This window comes from Mastomys coucha, unplaced genomic scaffold, assembly GCF_008632895.1.
Source record: "Mastomys coucha isolate ucsf_1 unplaced genomic scaffold, UCSF_Mcou_1 pScaffold9, whole genome shotgun sequence".
Classification (NCBI taxonomy): domain Eukaryota; kingdom Metazoa; phylum Chordata; class Mammalia; order Rodentia; family Muridae; genus Mastomys; species Mastomys coucha.
In genome coordinates, this window is record NW_022196915.1 from 49,545,182 (window position 1) to 49,568,985 (window position 23,804).

At 42.1% G+C, this 23,804-nt stretch overlaps 1 protein-coding gene and 1 long non-coding RNA gene across 4 annotated transcripts in view; one reads left to right on the forward strand and one right to left on the reverse strand.

Annotated features, from left to right (window-relative positions):
* Wdfy2 (WD repeat and FYVE domain containing 2) overlaps positions 1-23,804 on the forward strand; it is a 131,413-nt gene that overhangs the window by 61,064 nt on the left and 46,545 nt on the right. For all 3 annotated transcript variants that reach the window (XM_031362669.1, XM_031362671.1, XM_031362668.1), the window contains exon 3: positions 4,861-4,934. In XM_031362669.1, coding sequence (XP_031218529.1) covers positions 4,861-4,934 — 74 coding nt within the window. The remainder of the gene's footprint in view (positions 1-4,860; positions 4,935-23,804) is intronic.
* Positions 18,167-23,804, reverse strand: part of LOC116085247 — a 33,429-nt gene continuing 27,791 nt past the window's right edge. The window contains exon 2 of the long non-coding RNA XR_004116462.1: positions 18,167-18,343. This is a non-coding gene — a long non-coding RNA (uncharacterized LOC116085247). The remainder of the gene's footprint in view (positions 18,344-23,804) is intronic.

Below are 23,804 nucleotides of genomic sequence, written 5' to 3' on the forward strand. Positions count from 1 at the left end.
TTGAGGATTATTATAGCAGGAGAAGTAATGCATAAGAGCCTGGTCACTGGTGTTCCCAGAAGAACGTTCACTTAAACTGTTTTCAACAGAATGTTTGCATGTCTGTGTGGGGAACTGGATCCAGGGTGGTGTGCCTGCCTACTGAACTATAGCCCTAGAGCTTCTGTAGAGAATTTAGGGTGACTGCTGCCTTGTTTTGAAGGCAACAATACATACATACATACATACATACATACATACATACATACATACATACTGCTGCCTTGTTTTGAAGGCAACAATACATACATACATACATACATACATGCATGCATACATACATACACACACACATACATACATACATACATACACACACACATATATTCTATGTACATACTTGGGCTAAAGAGAAATTGGAACAAATATTCTTTATCTGCTCCCCTGGTGTCTCCATGTTATTGATGCTAATTGCTGTGGTGGTATCAGCTTCCAGCCTGCTCAGCTGGGGCCCTTCTACTCATGTTCGTTGCCTGTAGAGGGACCTTCCCCAGGGCCCAAGATTGAGATTTCATGACACCTGTACACGTGTTCTTACTGAAATACTGTTTCCCAGATCTAATCAAGACCTGCTTGAGAAAGAGGCTGAGTGTGGTGGGCGGCATGAGCGCCCCTAAGTTCTGAGTTGTACACTTGTAGCCCCTCTTTGTAAATTCACCGTGCCCTCAGCTTATACTTAAACATGTATATCAATGTGAAATTCTCTGCAGCTATTTTTTTAAGGGAATAAGAGGCAGTTTATTGTGGCCAATTTGACTGACCATGGCCCCAGAAGCATAGATTAAGGTTACCCCAAATTCCATGTTCTCTTGTGGGAGCAGTTTCATGAAGTTTTATAGTTTTACAGAACAAAGTCACAAATCAAGCCAAGTTTGAAATGTGTTGGTGGGTACATCAAAGATGCAGGTACAGTGAGATGGGAAGCTTTTCTGTAGGCCTGGTGCGCTATCTGATGACATTCTTAGCTCATGGATTGAAGGAAGCTAGTGGTCCACAAGATTTTTATCTCTTAGTCATTGAGATGTTAGTTCTGACACAGATGTGGGCAAGGAAAGGCTGTTCCAGGGCCTAGAACTAGCCCAAGATAAGGAGTCACTATAATATTGCCCCCTCATTTTTAGATTTATAAAAAGATAAATGTTGCTTGATTTTTTTTTTATACTGGCTGATTATGCTATGGGACACTTCAGATACTAATTAGGTGAAGAAACACCAGTACTTAAGGCGTAAGTCATCATGGATGGTGTGGTTATTAGAGATAAATGTCCTTTATATAATTTACTTAAGGAGGCCAGCCCAAATCTTTGGGTATTCCTAGTTAGATAAATAGAATTAAAGTTTAAATTGTAAACTTTTGTTTTGCTTTACCCAAAGTACACTGGGTAATAAAAAGTCTATCTATCACTGAGTAATAAAAATCTATCAATCAATCAATCTATCTATCATCCATCATCTATCTAGATAGATAGTGAAAAAAGCGACTCCTGCAAACATTAGTTTTGTATAATGTGGGGCTTAGTATAAGCAAATAGGTGTAACACAAAGGCACAATGAAGTGAACGTACATTATAACTTCGTTTGTAACTTCATTAAAACAAATATTAGTGGGCTGGAGAGGTGGCTCGGCGGTTAAGAGCACTGACTGTTCTTCTGGAGGTCTTGAGTTAAAATTCCAGCAACCACATGGTAGCTCACAACCATCTGTAATGAGATCTGATGCCCTCTTCTGGTGTTTATGAAGACAGCTACAGTGTGCTTATATAACAATAAATAAATCTTTTTAAAAATATGATTTTATCATTTGATGTATACTAGGTAGGATGCTAGATATCATAATTTTTAGACAGCTAATCACAAAATACTTAAGAAACATGAACAGACAAATGTTTAGTTTCTCAGAGTACTCCATTGTCAGTGTCATTAAAGATGAGTATATCCAGAATTTTCCACATCCGCAGGAATGTGGTCTCAGATGATGTGAGAAAGTCCCCACCTCCCAGGAGTGAGTTAGAAGTTCCTGGATGCTGTTGTGAGCTTTAAATCAGAAAAGAGTCTTTGAGGTGATGGTTTTTTTTTTTTTCCTTTCAGTTGGTAAAATCATCTGGGTTCTTTGTCCTTTGAAAAGGGCTGTAATTTTGAACTTTAGTTTTCATCGATAAAAGTAGGGAGGATCTGAAAGGAACTGAGAACTGTGAAACCATATAGTGAAAAGTATGAGAAAAATCTTACATTACACATTTTTTATATAGTAAGAATATTTTGAGGAAATCATTGAATTTTGTTACCTACTCTATAACAAGATAAAATTAAGTATATATTTAGAATCTGTTTTGAAAAAAATTCTTATTAAAATTAATGTGTATAATATTCACTTTTATACCTTATCTGTTTTGGAAGGAAATCCTTATTAAAATTTATGTGTATAATATTCACTTTTATACCTTAATGAACTCTTATAACTAATAAATGCTGTTTTATGTAAATAACGAGTATTTTAAGATTTTAAAAACATTTAATATACCTAAAGGTATTATGCAATAGGTTTTAAGATGTTTAGGGTAATCATATTTATAAAGTAATGTATTTATCAGGCCTTACTATATGATCACAATATTTAAATCTAAATGTGTACATGTACTCAATTGGGACATGCCAAAAGCCTAACAATAATTTAAGCACACAACAAACATGAGTTGTAGATAATGAAAACTGATGTGGCCATTCCACAGAATGGAAATCTTTCTGATACAAATTACAGGAAAACAACAGAAAAACATCGGAGAACAACGATCATAAACGTCTATGACACAACTGCATGAAATTAGGTTCATGCAGTTTAGCAAAAGAAGGGTAGAAAGTATTTTGACATGTCTATTCAGATGAGAAGAGGCTTATTAACACAAAGGATCAGCAAGTGAATCTAGACTTTAGGTTCCTCTGTCTCTCTGTAGGCGGTTGTGGAGGGGAGAGTTACTTGATTGTACCCCAGCCTGTATTCTAGGAGTTCACTCGATGTTACCACCTATGCCAAGTCATGCCTGGCCACCTTTCCTAAACACGCCAATTAAAAATGTCATAAGTGGGAAGAAAAATAAAGGAGATATATGTGGTAACATTGAGACATGGGGGACAAAGAGATCTAGCAGAGCCTTGGACTCCATCTTTAGGGTCCTGAAGTAAGCTCAGAGTTTAACGAGAGGGCCATGCTGTGCACGCATCCAAACAGTCCTCGGCCGGCTGGTGCAGTCACTCCCGCTGCTGTCTGATTGCTATTTGTTTCTTACTTTTACCCTGTGAGGTAGTTTGACACGTTGTTAGAATTGTGTGTACTCTCTTTCCTCTCTGTATGGAGGGGTGCAGTAAAGAAACCGTCAAAATGACTGTTCAACTGCAGACTTCCAGTTTAATGAGAGACCTTTGTTACAGAAATAATGCAGAGAGTAGTAGAGAATGACAGGTGGACATTCCAGGTGGCCTCTGGATGTGTATTCACGAGCACATCCACCTGCAGACTCATGTGATACTCTCTCTCTCTCTCTGTCTGTCTGTCTCTCTCTCTCTCTCTGAAATAAAATGATGAATCTGGCAGTTTTGTTTTTTATAAGGGAGTGGGAAAATCATAACATTATCATTCTGTAAAGGAACATAGCAGTAATAATCTATTGTCATGGCCATAGGTGAGTGTACCTCTTAACCTCCACCCAAGAAGCTTCGTGTTGCAATAGATGGCAGTTAATTCAGAGACCCACAAGTGGACGATGTGCAGAAAGTAAGAGACTTTAGAAGGATGCATTTTATTTTTACTACTGCCACATAGTGAAATAACTCCCATGTTAGTTTTCTGGGGCCACAATAACAAAGTCCTGTGAGGTGAGCTGGCTCAACAGCTGGACCATCTGTATCACCTCACAGTTCTGCAGGCTGAGACCTCAAGGCTTCTGCAGAACTTTGCCTTATCTGAAGGCTGTGTGAGAGTCTGGGCTTTGCTATCCTCTAGTTTCTGGTGGCTTCCTGGCCTCACGTTTAGCCTTTCCACACCCTCACATGTTGTTCTTGGTGTGTGTATGACTCTGTCTGAATTCTGCTCTAAGACATTTGTGATGCTCAATAAATGCTGCTCCCTACTTCAGCATGGTGCAGCTTTGCTAATTAAACCCACAACTCCACTTAAAAATAAAACCACTGTATACTTACCACCACAGACCTATATGCTTTATTTGAATTTAAACTTAGGTGACTTTTAGTTTCATACAAAGAAAATGATACTACAATTATTTTCAACCTCCTAGGAACCTCCAGGATACCTCATAAACACTCAGAATAAAAGCTCCCTGGTAGCTCAATTGCCCCATATAAGTTCAGGACCAATATTCTTTTCTGCACTGGTGGGTACATTTGAATGTTCAGCATCAGAGAGTAAAATCTAGTTTCTCTGCAGCTCAGATAGCAGTGTCTGCTCTCATTTAAATTATGGTTTGAGTGAGATCAAGAGAGTAGTGATCAAAGCTTTACACAGTACAAAGCATGCAGTCTTGTACACAAGCAAATTTACATCCTGAATTGCCAATGCAAGCCAAGACCACAGCCTTTATTCTTGCCACATTTGAGAATGTCTTACTTGTATATTCATTAAAAGGGCAACTTAAAAACTAGGGGTATGGTTGTAAAACTGCTGTTTTTACTTTGTTGGCGAGTATGGTTTAAATGAACTGCTTGAGGAGACAGTGGGGTGAATTTAGCGACACACTTAACTCATTAGACACTCCTGAATCAATGAGAATCATTGTTTGTTAATTTCATCAACATGTTCATTTCTTTCAGCTCCATGTTCATGCATGTCTTTTAACCCGGAAACAAGAAGACTGTCCATAGGTCTAGACAATGGTACAATCTCAGTAAGTACAAATAAGTAAGATTTCCAGTTGAAATACTTGCCTTCCTGCGTAGTAGTATGTACTGTGATAACAAGTTGTCTAATAGTTTTTCAAATAACAGTCATTTTTCTGGCTAAGAGTGCATGGAGCACAGGAACTTACTGTGAGGGAGAGTTCTGTGCAGGGAGAAGCTGTCTTTCCTTACGTGCTGGGGCTCAGTGTACCCTGACACTTGAATGGTTGCTAGCTATGGATGCTAGCAGGCAGACACTGTAGCTGTGTGCGTTTGCATTAGTCAGAGGGAGCTGATATCCCAGACTTGCTGTACTGTCATATTGAACTTAGAACAGATGTGTCATCTGAGTGTTAGCAACAGACACATAAGGGAAATTGCTTTCTCTTCCATCTGCATATGGGATCTTGTGTTTGGATACTCTCTGTTCTCTTGGTTTGCTCTTGTCATCTGAGCTTTCTAACATGAATAGAATGCTGTAAACTTGAATGAGTTTGTTAAGAAAGTACAGATCAAGATTTTAGATCTAGATTCAGAGAAATATTAGACCCATTGATTGTAAGTCTTGAGAGAACAGAAGTGCTTAGGGGTCAGAAATTTAGGTTTTGGGGACTAGAGAGATGGTTGAGAGCACCGACTACTCTTCCAGAGGTCCTGAGTTCAATTCCCAGCAACCACATGATGGCTTATAACCATTTGTAATGGGATCTGATGCCCTCTTCTGGTATATCTGAAGACAGTGACAGTGTACTCACATATATAAAATAAATAAATCTTTAAAAAAAAAGAAATTTAGGTTTTATATGTCTTCTTTATCTTCTTATTTACTGACTTTTTATCTAGTATATTGACTAGTAACAACTGTGATCTGGCAGTTTCTCCATTCAGTAAATTATCCTAGCCCACACATTTAATTCCAGAACTTGGGAGGCAGAGACAGGCAGATCTCTGAGTTTGGGGCCAGCCTGGTCTATGGAGCATGTTCTAAGACAGCCAAGGCTACATAGAGAAACCATATCTTGAAAAACAAAAAGCAAAGCCAACAAAACAAAACATCCAGAGTTGCCTTTAGTCCTGGCAAGAGAAACTCTTCTCTGGCACTTGTGAACTTAAAGGCCGAACACTGAAACGCTGTGAGCCTTGTAACTGCAGATATTGGGCAGGAGTCAGAGCTCCTAGATGCTGTGATCGAGTCCACTATGGGCAACATGCTAGAGAAGAGGATGAAAAGGAGGGAGAGGAGAACATAGAAGAGATGGGGAGGAAGGCGAGCGGAGATGTTAGCAGAGCTGGGGATAGGAAGAGAACCCTTTATGCCACTACACTATGGCATGGAATATCAAAGAATCAAAGAACCTGTCCTTCCAGGTAGTGAATTTGTTGACATCAGACTATCAGACTATAAGATCATATTTTATTTAATAGCTTAAAATTTATATACAATAGAATATATACCTCAGCCCATAGGAATGTTAGAGATGTGTTTGAATACTTTCTAATCTTGAAGTAGTTGTTAAATGGCCTTAGAGGAGATATTAATAATATTTCTAAACATAAATAAGCTATCAATAATATTTGTGGGACTTCTTTAATGCTTACTACTCGATAGGATTTTCAAATTTCATTTGGTAGTTCTGTACACTGCTGCTTGAGAAAGCAGAGATTGTATACTGATCCCTGTTTACTTTAAGGAGAGCCATATTTTAAAGGAGGAATGTGCATAGAATGATTTATTATTAGTTTTAAAATGTTATTTTTATCTTACTCACATGCATGAGTGTTTTGCTTGCATGTATATATGTGTATCACATGTGTGCCTGATGCCTGCAGATGCCAGAAGAGAGCATCAGTTCCTTATAGGAGGTTGTGAGCGGCCTATACATGCTGGGAACTAATCCTGCGTTATCAACAGGCACAACAAGTACTGTTGAGTGTTGAGCCATCTCTCCAGTGTCAGTTATTTTTAAAAGAGAAAAGAAACAGTTGCACTGCTTAGTGAGGTAGAAGGGCTCATTGCAAAGGAAAAGAAAAGATGGGCTGAGACACACATGTTGCCCACCAGGTCATTAGATTGCATATAGGACATTCCCTGCCCCCAGAAAGTCTTGGATCTTGGTTACTTAGGAGTGGTTCTTTGCACTCTTGAAATCAATTTAGATGGTTAGTTGACATGGACAAATTTGAGGCAAGTAATGCATAGCTATAGCTATTTATTTTACAGAAGTGGGGAAGCCACTGCCTGATTAGTCCTCTTAGTAAACAGAACTGCTGGGTAACAGGAGCATCATGGACAGGGGCTTTTGTGCTTCTCTGGTTATTTACTACAGGGTCAAGATTCCAAAGTCTCTGCCTCTGAAGCAGTGGTTCTCAGCCTGTGGGTTGCAATCCCTGTAAGGATCAGATGACCCTTTCACAGGGGTTGCCTAAGATTATCAGAAACCACAGATATTTATATTACAATTCATAGCTGCAGTAAAATTACACCTAAAAAGTAGCAGTGAAAATAGTTTTATGGTTGGGGGTCACCACAACATGAGGTTCTGTATGAAAGGTCTCAGCATTTGGAAGGTTGAAAACCACTGCCTTTAAGGACTGAGGGTGCTGGCTTGTCCAAGAACTTCCTTGTAAGTGTCTCCTTTGTCTCGTGGAGGTAATTAATTGCTCATCTTCCTGATTCACATCTGAAACCTTATAAAATTGTCATATAGGACGGAGAGAGACATTGAGAGACCAGCCTGTTTAAGGGTCTGGCTTCTCATCACTATAATAGATTCATTGCTTAAAAAATACTTAGAATCTTGTCATTTCAATAGTCTACTCTCTTAGACACAAGAAAGCCTGTTTCTGAGACTATGCATCCTCTGTTTCTTGTATATCACAATGCATTTTTTAAAGAATAGTGATTAAATTCTAAAACACAGAAGGATAAAGCCAGAAAGTAAATCCATTATTTTACTGAACCAATCTCAGTATCACTGCACCCTGGGCCAGAGATGAAGAACAAACTCCCTTTGACCACTGGACCAAGAGTGGATGGGAGACGAGCAGCAGGAGAAAGTGGGGGTGCTTGGGAGACTTGACCAGCAGCAGGAGGGGGTAGGGCAGCACTGAAGCAGAAAGGAAAGGCAGAGCCATCGCTTGGTTGTGGGAGGGAGGAGAGGACAGCGTCCTATTCCTGGTAGTGAAGTAGCAGTGCGAGAGGCTGCAGTGCTGAGGACTGTTTTCATCTGCCCTTTCACTCTTTTCAAATATCCCAGGACCCCTTTCGCCACCTTGGGCCATGTTGTTGAGATGTTATATTTTACATTTATTTCCTATGTTATTTCATGCAGATTGTTTCTGGACCCCAATAATTATAATTCATCACCCATAGTGTTTAATAGGTTTGCTGTGTTGTTGCCAACTTAATTTTTGTTTTATTAAAAGTTTGTTGTTTTTTTTTAAATCTGTCAGTCCTGTCAGTGAATTGACCAGTCTTTTTTTAAAAATGTCTTTGGCAATATCATACAATGTATTTTGATCTTATTCACCCTCCAACTCCCAACTGGTCCCAGATCTTCCCGCACACCTCCATCCACCCAGTTTCACACACACATACTTCTGCCCCAACAATCAAGTCTAGTTTGTGTGGGCTTGGGGCCTGCCTCGGAATGTGGACAAGATCCTAGGTGTCACACCATTAAGCTTCCCTTGCCCAGCAGCAATCAAATGTCAGTCGGTCCTCAGCTAGGGAGTGGGGCACCTTCCCTCCATATATATCCATGTATTCACTCTGTCAGTTCATTTTCTTGACTAATACACCCCTTGAAATGTGGTGTGGAGTATTGGAGTGGGGAGAGGGAATCTTCCATAGGCTGATGATTCATCCCTAGGCCAAGGCTTGCACAGTGCTCACTAATCCTTCCTCCTCTGTAGTTGACTTCTCTCCAAACATTTTTGTTTTGTTTTGTTTTGTTTTGTACTTGATTACCTCCTTGCTTGTCTTCTATTATCTATTAGTCATGTGCCCAAATACTTGCCTTTCTACCTTTAGCTTCTTTAAAACACAGCTCCGATCGGGTCTCCATACCATACATCTCCTCTGTGACCTCGATGCTTGTCAACATCAGAATTATCCCTACTATGCTGCTGCTATGTATGTATATGCATAGTATATGTATATTGGATGTTAGCTTTTAAGCTTAAATGTGTTTTAGTTCAACTAACCATAGAGGTTATGTACCTTGTGAGGGACCAGAAGGGATCTGGAGATCTTCCAAGGAAAGGGAAATAGAGGTTGGTATTATAAAAAGATAAAGAGGAGACTAGAATAGGAGGCTTAAGTGGGGAAGAGAAAGGGCGGGCAGGGTAAAGGAAAGACAGCTAACCCTAAAGGTCTTTGGGTAGATACTTCCTGGAGTAGTCAGGATTCTCTAGAGGAACAGAACTGATAGAGTGAGTGAGTGTGTGAGTGAGTGAGTGAGTGTGTGAGTGAGTGAGTATGTATGTGTGTGTGTTTGTTAGAATGGTTTATAAGTTATAGTCCAATTGTTTCAATAATGGCTCCCACCCAATGGAAGGTCCAAGAATCCAGTCCACGAGGCTGGTCTTCAGTATATGCTGGAACCCAGAAAATGTAGGCTTTAAGAGCAGTGAGGGAATGAACTTGCCAGCAAGAGCAAGGGCAAGCAGGCAGAGCAAGCACTTCCTTCTTCTACATCAGTGGCTCTCAGCCTTCCTAAGGCTGTGTCCCTTGTGTTGTGGTGACCCCCAACCATAAAATTATTTTCATTGTTACTTCATAACTGTAGTTTTGCTACTGTTATGAACCATAATGTAAATATCTGTTTTCTTGTGGTCTTTTGGGGGACTCTCAGCCCACCACTATTCCTTGTTGTTTGGGTCGCCACCAGATTTAAGGTGAGTCTTCCCACCTCAAAAGATCTGAATTTAGGGGGTATCTTCCTAATTCAAATGGTTTAATCAAGAGAAACCCCTCACAGGTATACCCAACTGCTTGGATTTTAGTTAATTTCAAGTGTAGTCAAACTGATAACTTTTAAAAATTGATGGGAGAGTCAGGCGGTTGTGGCGCACTCCTTTAATCCCAGCACTTGGGAGGCAGAGGCAGGCGGATTTCTGAGTTTGAGGCCAGCCTGGTCTACAGAGTGAGTTCCAGGACAGCCAAGGCTACACAGAGAAACCCTGTCTCTTAAAACAAACAAACAAACAAAACAAAAAACAAAAAAAAATTGATGGGAGAGATGTCAATATAGAAATAGTTTCTGTTTAAAGAATTTTCACCAATCCTACTCAGTAGTAGTTTAGGATAGTGATAGAGATGAGAAAGTTTATCTTTGTAAAATTATATTTTCTTCACCAAACTGTTACATAGTCAACATTCTTATTAATATTTTGTCAAGATGAATTTGTATCTTTAAAGAGTTTCAAACAACTACTGTTTTTAAAAGCATGTTCTAAAAATTATATTTATTTATGTATTTATTTTGTGGGGTTGTATGTTCCACTCTACAGGGTCCTGGAGATAAAACTCATGCTTTCAGTCTTGGCAGCAAGTGCCTTTACCCTTTAACCATCGCCCTCTGGCCCTCAACCAAGTTTTCAAAACAGTATAAATTTTTTCTTTGGAGCCAGAAGTGTTGTTATGCACTTGTAATCATAGTCCTTGGCTACACAGTGAATTAGAGGCCAGCCTGGGCTCTATATGATCTATCTGGAACAAAACAAAACAGAACAAAACAAACCTAACCTTCTCTGAGAGCTAATCATATATCTGTGTTAGAGGAAATTTGGCTAAGACTAGAGGAAAGAATTAATCTATATTATTGTTATGACTGTGTAAAAATAAATGTAATTGATCATCTATGGCCTTGTTTGGATCATGATTTTCCTACTTGTGTGTGTGTATGTGTGCATGTGTGTACCTGCACATGTATACACCTCTCTATGGGGTAAGAGGTTAAGGTTGCTGTCTTCCTTAGTCACTCTCCACCTTACATTTGAGACAGTCTATTACTGAACCTGGAGCTTAGTAGTTAGGCTAGACTGACAGGATGGCAAGCCTCAGGGCCCCTCTTGCTCCTGCCTCTCTAGTGTTGGCATTATAGGTGTGTGCCACAACACCTACTCCCTACCCCCTTTTGTGGGCACTGCATACCAAGCACTTCACTGACTGAGCCATTCCCCAGCCCTGTCTTACTACCTTTATTAGTTGACATGGGTTAGGGAAATAAACGAATAGGAACTAAAGTTTCATCAGTTACCCTTGCTGCCCTGCTGCATCCCTGCTTCACATTAACCCTGATGTGTAGGTTGTGTTCCTCACATGTCTCAGATGGGAACAGGAGAGCCTGGAGAGCTTCCCTAGTTTATCCAGTAACAAGCATCTGGTGAGCAGGGGCAGGCTGTCCATGGCCTTGGGAGTCACATTCTCAGTTGGGGTCTGTCTCCTTCCCAGGCTATGGAAAGCAGACAGTGCTTGCTTCCAGTTGCTGTAGAAGCAGAGTTCCTTGGATCACTGTGATGCTGTGAGGTGAAGAAAGGAGAGAAAGCATCTGAGCCCATCCCAGGGCACATCAAGCAGAGCTCGGCACTTTGCCATCAGTGTTGATTAGAGCGGTTCTGTGTTCATGTGCTTGGCTTAGGCCTAGGGATGCACACCCACACTCTACTTCTTGAAATCCTCAGACCTGTACTAAGCAATCAAGTAGAAAACCTAAGTAAGGTTGGGGGTTATCTCACTTAACACACACAAAGCTGAAAGGGAGGGAGCGAGGGAGGGAAGGAAATAAGAATGGAAAAAGGGGAACATGAAGTAGAAAGAGAATGTGCGAGGGCTGGCGAGATGGCTCAGCAGGTAAGAGCACACTGACTGCTTTTCTGAAGGTCCTGAGTTTGATTCTCAACAACCACATGGTGGCTCACAACCACCCATAATGAGATCAGACGCCCTCTTCTGGTGGGTCTGAAGACAGCTGCAGTAAATTACACTGGAGCGCCCTGGGTGGAGCGGGCTGGCAGAGGTCCTGAATTCAACAGCAGCCACACACATGATGTCTCACAGCCATCTGTACAGCTACAGTGTACTCATACACATAAAATAAATAAAATAAATCTTTAAGGAGAGAGAGAGAGCGGGGGGAGGGAGGGAGAGAGAGAATGTGCTCCTGAAAGTTTGGGGGAACTTAAAGCATCCTTTTTGTATACATTTGGAAATCTCACAGACTTTTGCCTTGCTGCCTGCACTGTTCTCTGTAGGGATTCATATTTTGCAAGTTAAATGAACAGCTTCATGCAAATGTCACTGTTTTCTTCTGTTTCCTTAGTATTCTTCAGGTGGCTTTGCTTGACACTGTGTTATGTGACGGTGCTCACTGTGGTGTGTGTTTTCACAGAAAACTACAGGGACAGAATTTGTGTCCCTGGTAACAGGAGATTCCCAGGTGGACTTTCTTGAGCCCTCAGAAGCTTCACGGGAGAAGAATGTACTTAACATAGGACAGGGTGTTTCTTTTTCAAGTAAAAGGGAGACATTGTGCCTTTGAAGATAACAGTGTTTAGCATCCTTTAGAGAGGAATCTGGGCGTCTTTAGAGGTGTTGTCATCCCTTAAGGCCAGTGTCTCACAAATGTGCGTGGCAGTGTAGTGTGCAGTGACCTGTGGGGGCAGCAGTCCCTTGTCTGCACCTTTCTGCAATTTCAGTTACCCACAGACAGCTGTGCTTGGAAAACAGTAAGCACAAACTCCGGAAGTAAACAACTCCCAAGCTTAAGTGATTATTTCTGTCTTATTTTTCATTGTTAATCTCTGTGCTGAGTTTATAAATTAAACTGTATCATAATTGTGTAGAGGGAACAAAATAGTACTATGGGGTTCAAAACAATCTCATTATAGGCATCCAGTGGTGGGCTTGGAAGTCGGGCATCCCTTACAGATGTGAAAGGGGACATCCCTGTAGAAGCAAGTTGAATCCTTAGTGGCAGTGATGCTTCAGGTGTCAGTACCTAGGCTGTTACTGTCCTGGCATTGCCACAACAGATGGCTTAAAACAACAAGATTCATTTTCTCAGTTTCAGAAACTTGACACAGAAATCAAGATGTTAGCAGGGCTGTGCTCATTCTGAAGCTGGCAAAGGAGACTCCTTACTTGGATTGCCTGTAGGACTGGCTGGCAATCCTCAGTGTTCTGTGGCTTGTAGATCCACCACTCCTACTCTTACCTGTATCCTTATGTTATTTTCCCCTGTGTATTTATCTTATAGGATGCCAGTCATTGGGGTTAGTCACCACTAATCCAGTGTGGCCTCATCTTAACCTGTTACATCTTCAAAGCTTAACCTGTCACATCTTAACTTACTATACTTATAAGAGGTCATACTTAGAGTGTACTGACTGGTTTTGTGTGTCAACTTGACACAAGCTGGAGTTATCACAGAGAAAGGAGCCTCCCTTGAGGAAGTGCCTCCATGAGATCCAGCTGTAAGGCATTTTCTCAATTAGTGATCAAGAGTGGGAGGGCCCATTCTGGGTGGTGCCATCCCTGGGCTGGTAGTCCTGGGTTCTATAAGAAAGCAAGCTGAGTAAGCCAGGGGAAACAATCCAGTAAGCAGAACCTTCCATGGCATCTGCATCAGCTCCTGCCTCCAGGTTCCTGCTCTATGTGAGTTCCTGTCCTGACTTCCTTTGGTGATGAACAGCAATGTGGAAGTGTAGACTGAATAAACCCTTTCCTTCTGAACTTGCTTCTTGGTCATGATGTTTTATGAAGGAATCGAAACCCTGACTAAGACATTAGAGGTTCCAGATAGTTGTGAATTTAGAGGGTGTTACTCAATTCAAGTGATCTACTAAAATCGTATCTCCAGTGTTCTCGAACAATGTTCTTACAGTTGTTTGACATGAGACATGATGCATTCAGGAAGAAGTATTCAAAGATGTTAAAGAAGATAAGCCATAATTCCTCCTGGGAAAGAAAGATGAGAATCGGAAAGAATGTTTTTCTGCAACTAGTGCTGCCTCCCTCTAGATAAATGGTGCACTGGGTAGGTCACGGGTCATGGCAGTGGTGGCTCAGCTGGCTTCCGTGACCCTGCATAGACAGATTTCTGAGTATTGTTCCAGGTAGAGTTCTTATTACTATAAAGACAGTCCAACTACTAGGAGTTGTGTAGAGTGTTTACAAGGGAATTGGAAGCATTTGGGCAAAACTTGTATGTTTAGTCATTGTTTTTAAGAGAGGAGGGAAGAATTTATAAACATTTATCTTAACAATGTTTTGAGTAGCTTTTTCTTCTTAGTGCTTGCCATGGATTGTTATGAGCCTACACGGACTACACCCTACACCACCACACCTATGTGATGAAGTCATGCTGGGCAGTAATGACTGCTTGCCCATGAGGAAAACAACTGTGTCCGAGTCAAGTATATAGTCGGTTCTGACTGCTGAGTACAGTTCTTTGACCCCTTCCCCTTCCCCTTCCCGCTTAGCCGCAGCACTGCTCGCTGGCTCCCCCTCACCAATCATCCCAGTGTAGTCCAGGCTTTTTACGCCAGAACTGAGGCTGCTTTCTGGGCTTTCTAGTCTGACTCCGTCCGGGAATAAAACCCTAACAGTGAGAGTCAAAGATGGTTGTAAAGAAAGTTCCCAAAAGTCTTATGTTGATAGAAATGTGGAGGACTGATAAGATGCCTCAGCAGTTAAGAGCACCGACTGCTCTTCCAAAGGTCCTGAGTTCAAATCTCAGCAACCACATGGTGCCTCACAACCACTCACAATGAGATCTGACGCTTTCTTCTGGTACGTCTGAAGACAGCTACTGTGTACTTATTTATAATAATAAATAAATCTTTGGCCCGGAGCGAGCAGGGACTGAGTAAACGGGGATGACCTGAGTGAGCAGAGGTCCTAAAAGTCAATTCCCAACAACCAGATGAAGGCTCACAACCATCTGTACAGCTATAGCGTGTACTCATATACATAAAATAAATAAATAAATCTTTAAAAAAAAAAAAAAGAAAGAAATGTGGTACTAGAATCTTGAAGACCTTCCTTCAGAATGGTTATTCTTGCAGTTCCTGACACTGCTGCTGATGTCTACATTTCAGATTCTTCCCAAACTGCCAATCATCCTTGGGGCTGGTGAGATGGCTCATTAAAGACTTCTTTTCACCAACATAATGACCAAACAACATCCAGGAGTTGTCTCTGACCTTCAGGCATGACACATCCATGCATCCATGCACACATGTGCAGGTCACACACACACACACACACACACACACACACACACATACACACAGGAAATAAGTAAGTAAACACCATCCCTGAGTTTTCTAACCCTGATTTGGAGTTCACTGGGCTTTCTAACGTGAGCTCCTTCTGATGTTAGGTAACCATGTTCTCCTGCACCTGTGCTGAGTTATAGTAAACTTAGCACATGTGTTGGAGCTGTACTCAAGAGGAAATAGTTCTAAGGCACTGCCATGTCAGTGGCTCGCTGCTCCTTGATACAGTTAATTCCCCAAAGGGGATTTTATCAGAGAAAACCGTGGCGGTTACAGAGCCTTTAGCATTTGTGTGGGTAGTGGACTTTTCTGGAACCCCTAAAGGCCAAGCTTGTCTCCGTAATGTCATTAGCCGTGTAGCCCATTCATATCTTGTTTGAGACCTGTGTGTTCTTGTAAACCTTGGTTGAGCAGTAGTGAGTGAATTTAATACCAACAACATTCTTCGGCCTGCGGTTATTTTGTACTTCCTGCACTGTAATTATGGATTTTTATATTTGTTTTTGTTTTGGGGACAAGATCTCACCATGTTGCTGAATTTGGCTTCAAAGTCTTGATCTTCCTGCCTCAGACTCCCAATTGTTGAGCCACTGTGCCACCCTGCAGCTTTAGGTTTTAGAAGACCTTCGTTTGAGAAGGCTTCTCATGTAGCCCAGGCTGGCCTTGAACTTTCTCTGCATTGGAAGATGGCTTTGAACTTCTTCTGTCTCTATCTCCTGAGTGCCAGGACTATAGGCACAAACCACTAACCAATGCCTGCATTAGAAGGCCTCTTGACTTAAAATTGACCTTGTCAAATTTTAAAACCGATTCTCTAGCACAGATCTCACAGGAGCACCCAGATTGTCCTGTAGAAGGCTAAGGAAGTCTATAGTTGTTGAAGATGGGTTAAAATCATTCATCTATATGTGGAGCAGTAGTTGGCCTGTTGCCACAGCACACCTGTGTTTCAGAAAGTCCGTGACGAGAAAATGATGAGTAGATGGCCCAGTACTTTCTCCTCCTCATCTTAAGACTCTGTACCCTAAAGAGTCTTCCTCCCATGGTTCCTTCCCATTGGTTTGGAAATTCTCCAACTTCTTAGAAACAAGAACTGAAACATTGTGACTCTCAGCCTTTCCCTCCTTGTAATCTCACTTCTCCTTAAAATCTGACTTCTCAAAGGTGTTCTTCACAGTCACCAAAGTATCCGCTTCCTCACATGGAACTTAACTTAGTTAGGATTTCCATTACTGTGATGAAACACCATGGCCAAAAAGCAAGCTGGGGAAGAAAGGGCTTATTTCTTAGGCTTACACTTCCACATTGTATTTCTTAGGCTTACACTTCCACATTGTATTTCTTAGGCTTACACTTCCACATTGTATTTCTTAGGCTTACACTTCCACATTGTATTTATTAGGCTTACACTTCCAGATTGTATTTATTAGGCTTACACTTCCACATTGTATTTCCTCATCGAAGGAAACCAGGATGGGAACTCCAAATAGTCCAGGAACCTGGTGGCAGGAGCTGACCCAGAGGCACTGGAGGAATGTTGACTACTGGCTTGCTCCTCATGACTTCCTCACCCTGCTTTCTTATAGAACCTGGACCACCAGCCCAGGGATGCATGCACCATCCACCACGGCCTGAACCCTCTCCGATCAATCACTAATTAAGGAAATGCTTCACAGGCTTGTCTACAACCCAGTTTTATGGAGGCATTTTCTCTGTTGAGGTTCCCTCCTCTCAGATGGCTCTAGCTTGTGTCAAGTTGATATAAAACTGTCCAGCACAAAATGCCAACCACTGCAGTCTGCCTTCCAGGCCCATCAGCCCACTGAGGTTCCTGGCTGACTCTGAAGGCCTTTGTGCCCTTCTGCACACTGTCATGCTGAGACTGGCTGTGCAGGGTCTGGCCGCCTCATGCTTGAGCTCCCTCCAGGCTGCAGCCTTCCTCACTGTTTCTGCAGTGCAGTTTGGTGCACCTTAACACAAGCGCTGCCGCCTCTCTTCTGCTTGCCAGCTCCTTCTCTCCTTGTGAGTTCTGTGCATAGCCATTGTGACCTTGCAGATCTGTCCTTCCCACGCCCACAGCCTTGGTTTGTACTGTGCCCTTTCTCTCAGTATTACCTTAGCAGTCTAGTTTTCGTGCCTCTGCTCACCATGTCTTCACAGGGTGGGGACTAAGCCTGATTGTTTCTCTGTGTCCCTAGCACCCAGTACTCTTCAATTTTAAATGCTTTGTAAAAACTCAGAATCAACAAGTGAGTAAGTGAATGAATGAATGAATGAATGAATGAATGATTCAATGTCAGGTCTGTTGAGCTGACCTTATAGGGGTTAGGAACCTAGGCTCTGGAGTATCGCTGCCTTCATTTAGTCACAGTCCTTCCTAATCAGCTGTCACACTGCACAAGGTGCTTTACTCTCTGCTTCAGTCTACGGTGGGGATGATATCTGTGTTCATTTGATATGATTTGTTTCAGGTTGACATATGGAGAACTCCTAGAACAGCCTGTGCCTAGCACAGATAAATATCAGCTTCTGCCAGTGTCCTTGGCAGCAGCAACAGTCACTGTAGCCAGTGTCCATGAGTCTTCAAAATACACAGCAAGTGGGTTTAGTGGACTGGGTCCAGGGGGGAAATTCCTAAGTGGAAGTGTGGATGTTCACCTTGCTTCTGTTCTCAGCTTTTGTCTTTGCTGTCTCATCATAGTAATTCTCCAGTAATTTACAAACTGCAGACCATCAAAAGCTGTGTTTTTCTCTAGACATATGTAAGTTACTGCTGTTTCATCTTCATCACCCTTAAAAAGAGGGCTGGTCAGATGGCTTAGTTGATACATTGCCTGCCCAAGGATCTGTGTAGCCTCCAGCAGCTACGCAAACCGGGTTCCTGAAAGAGAGGCAGGGGTCTGGGGGAAAATAGGGGAATCGGACTGCGAGAGAAATATCCAGACCAAGTCAAAGGTTCCGATCAAGGTCCAACATGTATTTCAGAGTCTGAGAATATATAGGCAGGGAACCCATCCCCCAGTAAGCCGGGATCTTGTGGCCTGGTTAGCTTCTTGTGGTTCTGTCCGGAAGGCAGGTGAAGCAGCTCAGCAGGGCGTGGCTCCTAGTAGGAACTTCTGGAGAGGCAGAGAAGCTGTGGGACAAAAGGGCTTTTTTTATCTCAGGAACTCCACCCAAGCTGGCTAGCTGCTTTGTTGCAAGGACAAAGTCTGGTTCAGCCTGCATGAGGCTGGGGGAGGTCACAGATCTGAGTTAAAAATCCCAAGCATTTGATTTAAAAACAAAAAACAAAAACAGATATAGTGGTATGCCTCTGTAATGAAAAAGGCAGAGGCAAGAGCATCCTTGAGATGGATGACTAGCTGTTACTGCCACATCAGTGAGCTCCAGGTTCAGTGAGTGACCCTGTCTGAAAACATGTATAGAACAATTGAGCAAGACAACCAACATCCATTTCTGCCCCTATCCTCGCTTGTGTATGCATACCCACTCACACACAAAATACATGCATGCACATACACTACACCTGCCCCATCTACACAAAAAAGGCTCTGACCTTAGAAAACTGTGTATATTGCTGCAAAGTGATGGTGGAGAGGGCCTAGAGAGTTTCTTACCAAACAGACTTACTTTTTCTGATAGACTGAGAATGTTAGCAGGAAAAATATTTCCAACCATCAAGGCTGTATCGCTTTTTATTCCTCAGGGACTTTTATAGGCACATGTTTAGAGAGCTTTCTGTGTGCTTCTCTCTCTACAGTGTGTTTTTCTCTCTTTCTCTGTCTGTCTACCTCTGTCCCTGTCTCTCTTTTCTCTCTCTCTCTCTCTCTCTCTCTCTCTCTCTCTCTCTCTCTTTCTCTCTCTCTCTGTGTGTGTGTGTGTGTGTGTATGAGTGTGTGTGTTTGACTGGTTGGCAGGGGTGAATGCAGATTCTGTCTTACATCCTGTGCTGGCATTACAGGTGGACTTTTCCACTGGCTTTACATGGATTCTAGGGGTCTGAACTCTGGTTCTTAAGCTTCCACAATGGGTGTGTTACCGACTGAGCTATCTCCCCAGGCTCGTACAGTATTTTTCAACAACAGGAATCAATTTTCCTTACTATGCCATCCAATTAAAGCATATTCTCTGTAGACACAAGATACTTCACTACTTTTCACATGGGCTTCATCTCTTAGGGAGATTAGAGTCATGCCAATTTTCTCCAGTCACTGCCAAAGCCCAGATGGGCGGGTGTAACATTTCTGTGTTAATCAGAGGTGAAGCCATTCCTCCATCTAGTAGCAGAGGAATGGGTCATGTCTCCCAAAGGACCCTCTGACATTTGTTCTTGTGCTGTAAAGATTCAAAACTTGGCTAGAGCCAGAATGTGGGGAGGGAGCAGCCATTCTTTCACTGCAGAATGGCAGCCAGCTAGTTTTGATACAGAAGGCTATGTCAGCAGAGAATGATGTGGATTAGGTCTACCCTGGTCTCTGGTATTTGGTTCTGGGCTTGTAACTAGGGTAGGTTTTCTTTCCAAGGCATGTGCTTCTTGCTGTTTATATACCCCCACCCCAATCTCACTAGGACTTGGATCCAGGCTCCACAGCGCACATCCCCAGCTTCTTCCCATTACAGATGTGGGAGCAGCTCTTTCTTTAGTTGCCAGGGAAAGCTGTGCATTTTCATAAACCTAGGCTCATGCAGTGTATTGAGGGAGAACTCTGAGATTGAAGAGGGACTGCTCACTACATTGACAGGAAGACCAGCACAACTCTCCCATCAGCATCCATTGCATGGGTCCAGTTGGTTTCCCATACTAGAGAGAAGCCTAAAACATTAGCGCAAGCCATGCTTGGTGGTATGTGCCTGCAATTCTAGCTGCTTTGGATGCTGAAATAGAGGGATTATGAATTCCAGGCCAGCACAGGTTACCTAGCGAGGCACTGCACACCCACCACAGGAAGGAGGTAGGGGCTGGTTCTTTAGCCTTGAGCTTTCAGTTTGGGATAGGGTGGGAAGAGTGCCTTCTGGGGTTCTGAGTGGGTCAGGGTTCGGTGTTTGGTACAGTTACTAAGTCTCTGAGTTCCCTCCAGATCCCTCTCCATCTGGCACTGTTGAGTTGATGCTCCTCACAATTCTTGCCCTCCTCCTGCCCACTCGTCAGTCTGTCTGCAGCTCAGCTCTCCTGCTCCTGCACTTCCCAGGGTTGTGCTGGGAGCTGCAGAAACTGACTTGCCTTCAACCTGGGTGTCTCCACAACACTTTAGATTTAGCAGACTCTAGCTAGACTTAATTCTCCTTTGCCCACAATGAGCCCCTTGTCCTTTTAGTAAATGGCTTCATGTGGAGCTCCATCCAGAAGCACAATCCACATCGTCCCCAGAACTCTCTACAGTCTGTGTTCACTAGATTTTTCTTTAAATTCTCTATCCCTTACAGTTTTGACTTTGGCCTATTGCAGTAACCCATGAAATTGCTCCTGCTGTCTGCTGTCTCTTCCTCCTTTTCCTCATATCCAAACTTGTAGTTTAATTTTTGCCCCCCCCCTTAGGGTATAAGTTCTCAACAACTTTGGAAAGAATAAAGTTAAAAGTACTTTTTTTACTTGTCATCCTATCAGAATTTTGCTACCAAATATCAGATATGTGTGGTTCACATCCATACCACAAATAAGGAGCCTCATTATGGAAATTGGATGCTAGCCCTCATACCTGACCTCTGCTCTCAGCCCTCAAGTGCTTCTCCTGATTTCAGGACGACCTGGAGACCAGGAGTCATTCCTGTGAGAGGCCAGGCAGTGACTGGCATAGAGGCCTTGGCTCTCATGTCATTCTTTTTTTTTTTTTTCTCGAGGCAGAGTTTCTCTGTGTAGCCCTGGCTGTCCTGGAACTCACTCTGTAAACCAGGCTGACCTCGAACTCAGAAATCCACCTGCCTCTGCCTCCCAAGTGCTGGGACTAAAGGCGTGCGCCACCACTGCCTGGCTCTCATGGCATTCTTTAGTAGTAATTCCTTATATGGCAGAAATTCTTTTCATTTCAGCAGTAGATAAACTGTACTTTTTGATAAGTGTAATTGTTTCATCTGAAATTGAAGAGAATTCCATTTTATACAGTGATTTGTCATCTTGAATTGAAAGGCTTTTTTGTAAGCTTATTTCCAAACTAGTTTCCTTCTTCCCTACCCCTAGATTTATTAGTTTTGTCGGCGCATACGGGCTCCAGGAATAATCCTGGGCTAGCTCAGAATTCACTGTGTAGGCTTGCCTCAAATATGTAATGATTCTCCTTGGTTCTGATGTTACGCAGGTGCTCCACCACCATGCCTGGAAAGCTAGCTTGCTTTTTTGTGAGTACTATTTTTGGCTAGTAAGACTTGATTTTATTTGTAATTTTGACTTTCTTGTTGTTCCATTTCATATATTTTACGTACATATTTATTTCTTAAATAGTGTTCAGGACTTTAAGAGAGCTGTGAACTTAAAGGCAGAAAAAGATTTATAGAAAGATTTGAATGGACACCTTAGCTAAAAATAGCTTGAGATACAGCATAGGGAGTTTCCTCCTGGCCCAGGAAGTGAACATTGGTTAATCTTGAGGTTTGGGTCAAAAGGTGTTTACTGTTTTAATTCAGCATTGTCTAGGAAAAGTAAAGTCATAGTAATGAGCTCTAGTCCTTCATAAAGTATTTGTGTGTCTTTAAAATGCACCCATTTTTATGTAACTGGACTATGGAAAGCATTGAAGTTTTATTTTCTACTTCAAAGTCCTGCTGTTGATGAGCAAGTTATTTATTCTCCCCTGGTGGGTGATTTAAATAGTAAATGACTTAGTATCTCTCACACTTATTTATGGTAGCTCTCACAGAAAAAAATTAACTTCATTTTTGTATAGCATATTATGTTTCTATCTTCTATCCTTCAAAATCTTTGAGTATTAATAGAGGGCTGCTCTAACACAACACTCACTATAGCGGGTTCTGCCCCCGCAGACTATGGAACTCCAGGACATCCACCCTTAAAGCAAAGTACAGATGCTCCTAAGTGGAAACGACAGTCCAGCTGAGTGCGTAGTGCAGCAGTCATGACATCATTCGTAAACGGTTTCCACTTCCACAGGGAAGTTCTTCTAGATGTTCAGGATAATTTTCTCAAATTCTTTTAGATGTTCAGAATAATTTTCTTAAAAGTCTTGAGCCATTTTAGAGCATCAGCAACTAACCTTTTGTGGCTTGAGTGGGAATGGTCCCTATCGACACATGTATTCGAATACTTGGTAACCCAGTTTGTGAAACTGGGAAAGGATTCAGAGATGTGTCCTCGTGGGAGGATATGCATCATTGGGGGTGAGCTTTTAAATTTCAAAAGCCAGTGCCAACCCAAGTTAGCTTTCTTTGCCTTGTAGTTGTGTCTCAAGATGTAAGCTCTCAACTGCTACCCCAGTGCCATGCCCATCTATCTGCTGTGTGCTCCCTGCCATGGTGGTCATGGGCTCTAGCCCTCTGAAATCATAAGTCCCAGATTAAACAGTTTTTTTTTAAATAAATTGCCTTGGTCCTGGTATTTTATCACAGCAACATAAAAGTAGCTAAACACCTATATAAATTAATCTTCTCTGTCATTTCCTACTTAATATTACAGCCTTTTATTATATTCAGATGTTATTTAAAATATCTGTTCTCTTTTACTCACCATGAAATTAATGGGGCTTGAACAGGAGCCTTCTTTGTGTAGTACATCTGTGATTTTAGCCTTAAACTAGACACTCCCATTTTTTTTTAACACCTTCCAAGAGCATTCATTCCTAAGACTCAGAAATTGGTCTGGGGCTTCTTGGATATATATGTGAGCCTTTACCCCTTGGCTTTCTCTCTTGAGCATCAATGTATCTGGTTATTTACACTCAGCATTGAGAAGACATAAAAATATTATTGAGAGAAGATGATGGCAGCCACTGGGGAACAGCTTAACAATTAAGCAGTGAAGAAAGGTCCTGAAATTTCTAGTTTGCTGCTTTATATATATACAAACCAAAGTTTGTGGAAGAATTTGTAGGGAAAAAAGTATCTGTTAGTTTTTCATCAGTGTGACAAAATACCTAAGAATTAACGTAGGGAAAGAAGCATGTTTTGACTCTCAAGTTCTGAAATCTCATGCTGTGGTTGTATACTACACCATGGCAGGAACATGTGCAAAAGATGTCTGCCCACTCTGCAGTGGCTTAGAAACAAAACAAAAGACAGGAATAGGCTGGGTCCCAGTGTCCCCTAGGTGGGCACACTATGATGACTTCTTATAGGCCCCAACCCCATAAGGTTCTACCAGTAGTGACATCTGCGACCAAGAGCCTTTAACACCCAGGCCTGGGTGACAGTGGAAGTCTGAACTAGCAGTTTGCACTCCTGTTATAGAAAGATGGTCGACTGTTGTTACTGCACACACCCCAACTCTTTTTACTTCCCTTATTCCACACGCTCCTGTGAGCCTTGGCATATTAGTCAGAAATGTGATCAGAGATTTCTTACACAGCTGAGAGGCAAGGCTAAGTGGAGATTGAAGCTAAAGTGTTTTCTTTTTCTTCTTCTCTTCCTCCTCCTCCTCCTCCTCCTCT